At 59.0% G+C, this 2,607-nt stretch overlaps 1 protein-coding gene across 2 annotated transcripts in view; it reads left to right on the forward strand.

The window, feature by feature from the left end:
* The first annotated feature begins 206 nt into the window (after positions 1 to 206).
* Positions 207 to 2,607, forward strand: part of CLUH (clustered mitochondria homolog) — a 22,841-nt gene continuing 20,440 nt past the window's right edge. For both annotated transcript variants that reach the window (XM_012810944.2, XM_003799074.3), the window contains exon 1: positions 207 to 1,486. In XM_012810944.2, the coding sequence (XP_012666398.1) occupies positions 1,387 to 1,486 (100 nt within the window). In that variant the 5' untranslated portion in view covers positions 207 to 1,386. The remainder of the gene's footprint in view (positions 1,487 to 2,607) is intronic.

Consider the following 2,607-nt stretch of genomic DNA (forward strand, 5'->3'; position numbering starts at 1 on the left):
AACTCCTGGGCTCAAGCGAGTCTCCTGCCTCAGCCTCCCAAGCCTCCCAGCCTCCCAAGTAGCTGGGACCACAGGCGCCTGCCACAATGCCCGGCTATTTTTTGGTTGCAGCCATCATTGTTGTTTGGCGGCCGGGCTGGATTGGAACCCTCCACCTCAGGTGTATGTGGCTGGTGCCTTAGCCACTTGAGCCACAGGCAACCAGCCTGAGAGAAATGAGTCTTAAAATTTATCACTTCCTTTCCTCCTGCTTAGATGCTGACAGCCTTTCCCTGGCTCTCTCCCGCACCTGCACTCTAGGACAGCTACTTTCCTTTGCAATTTATACAAGGCCCTAAGGTAGGGTAGGTCCCTCCTACTCCAGCTCTGCAACTTCAGCTTCCCAATTCCTATTAGATACTGGCAAGTATCAGGACTATATCTTATGTGCTTCACAAGGGCCTCCACTCCATTCTTTCTCTGCCTAGAGAACTTGAACTCTAGGCAAGACTTGGACAATTGTCACCTGTGTAGCACTCTCTGACCTCGCTCCTCAGTCCCCACGAAGCTTCAAACAACTGAAAAATAAGTGTCCTGGTTGTGGATTTAGTCAGACCCAGTTCTACATCTTGCTGTCTGCATGACCTTGATCTCAGCTTCTTCCACTTGAAAATAATACCAGCCCAGATATGAGGACCCATTGGTGGAGGGTGTCCAGGAGGACGCTGATAGGGAAGAGCCCGCTATTGCCCAAAGTTTGCTGGGTCCATTTCTGACATCTTATCCGCATTAGCCATCGCCTCATCCGCTGCCTCTGGTGACTACGGTGCTCTAGGCTCCCCTCCGCCCCCCTCCTCAATAATCCAGACATACCCCAACCCCACCCATTCGGCGGGAAATCTCACACTTGGTGAGGAGTACCTGGAGGGCGACACCAACAAAGCTGATTAGGGACTGTTCATTTGTTAGATATGCAAGAGGAAACAGAGGGTCGCTGGGGGAGGGGAGGGTTAGCAACCGTAGTCCTCGAGAAGTCTCCACCCAAGGTCACAGTGCCCGCCCCACAGGCGGCGAACAGCGGGGAGTCCCTCTGAAGCCCCACCCCTCCCGGGGATTGACGCCTTTTTCTTTTAAGACAGAGTACGTCGCCTTTAAGGCGTTGGGGAAAGTCACCGCGTCGGTGGACGGGTGCGGAGGAGTGGCGCGTTTTGTCCTTCGCGGGCCTCCGTGGGCCGGGCCGAGCGCGAGGGCGGGGCAGGGGAGCGGCGGTGGGGTCAAAGGCTACAGCGCGCACCACGTGGGCCGGTGACTCCGTCCTTCCCGCAGCGGCCGCGGCGCGCAGGGCACTTGGGTTAGTGGCGCGGCGGGCGGCCGGGACAGCCGAGCTGGACGCGCCCTCCCGCCACCATGGTCATCAAGACGGACGAGTTGCCGGCGGCCGCCCCAGCCGACAGCGCCCGGGAGCATGGCTCGCAGGCCGGTGGCAAGGGGCGGCCGGGCACAACCGGTGAGCGGGGCCGGGACCAGCGGGCTGCTGGACAAGAAGGAGGGGTGGCTGGAGCAGGCCGGGCAGGCGGGTGCGGGACTCCGCGGGGACCGCCACCCTCCCTCTGCGCCGCACTCACTTGTATCTTGCTGGGCCCTCCACCGGGCAACCCCCGCCCTGAAGGTCACCTTCACTGTCGCCCCCGGCTGCGGTCCGGGTTTCGCACGTGGGGTCCTGGGGAGGGCAACTGCGGCGGGCACACGCGTGTCTGATCACGGGGACACGTGCGCGCACACGCGGTTTCGGGGTGCGCCGCTGCCGCAGACCGATAGAATCGATGGCCCCACCCCCTCCGCTCCCGGGCTTGGGGAGCCCTCAGTGTTGAGGGTCACTCTGGCACTTACGGGACATCCGTCCTTAGGGCCAACCTTAGCGCCAGGATCCCAGGCACTCCCTATGCGCAGGGCTGCAGCTTGAGGCTTCTCAGACTTGAACTCTAGGAACAGCACGAGGAGGTGGAATGTGTGTGTCGTGAGGGGGCTTCTCTAGCTCATCCCCAGAGGCAAGGCTTTAACCCCACTTTAGGCTGTGATCTCTGCCCTCTTAGATGTCAGCCTGGTGGACTGACCTCGGGAGGGTCTGCCTGTGCATGGGATCTAAGCCAAGCTCCTTGGCAGGGGGAGGTGTTTGTGCCAGAACTTGATCATTAACCTGCCTTATTGCGAAAAGTGGGTCAGACCAGAATTGCTGTTTTTAAGGCAAAGGTCAGCAGTGTGGCATGGAGCTCCCTCATGGGGGCTGTGTAGTGTGGCTCTGGGAGTGGCTGCAGCTTGTGTTGGGAGGGGCCTGCTACCCTCCATTTCTCCCAGGCCCCTTCTGTTCTCTCTGTTTCCTTCACCTTTATCGTGTCTCCGAGTCCAATCTTGGATCTGGAAGACCCTTCTCAGACTCTCATTTGTCATCTCCCCAAATCTTCCTCAGAGCCTGGGGCTGGACTGTGGCCCTCTCTGTTCTGGGTGGCAGTGAAGTGCAGTGTAGAATTATTCCTATTTCCCTCTCCCTTTGACTCTCCTCATTCAGGATTTGTGGTCTTAGTTCATCATCATCTCCCTTCCCAGCTAACTTGGGAGTCAGGATGAGGA

This window comes from Otolemur garnettii, unplaced genomic scaffold, assembly GCF_000181295.1.
Source record: "Otolemur garnettii isolate 467f Iridium unplaced genomic scaffold, OtoGar3 scaffold00145, whole genome shotgun sequence".
Lineage (NCBI taxonomy): Eukaryota > Metazoa > Chordata > Mammalia > Primates > Galagidae > Otolemur > Otolemur garnettii.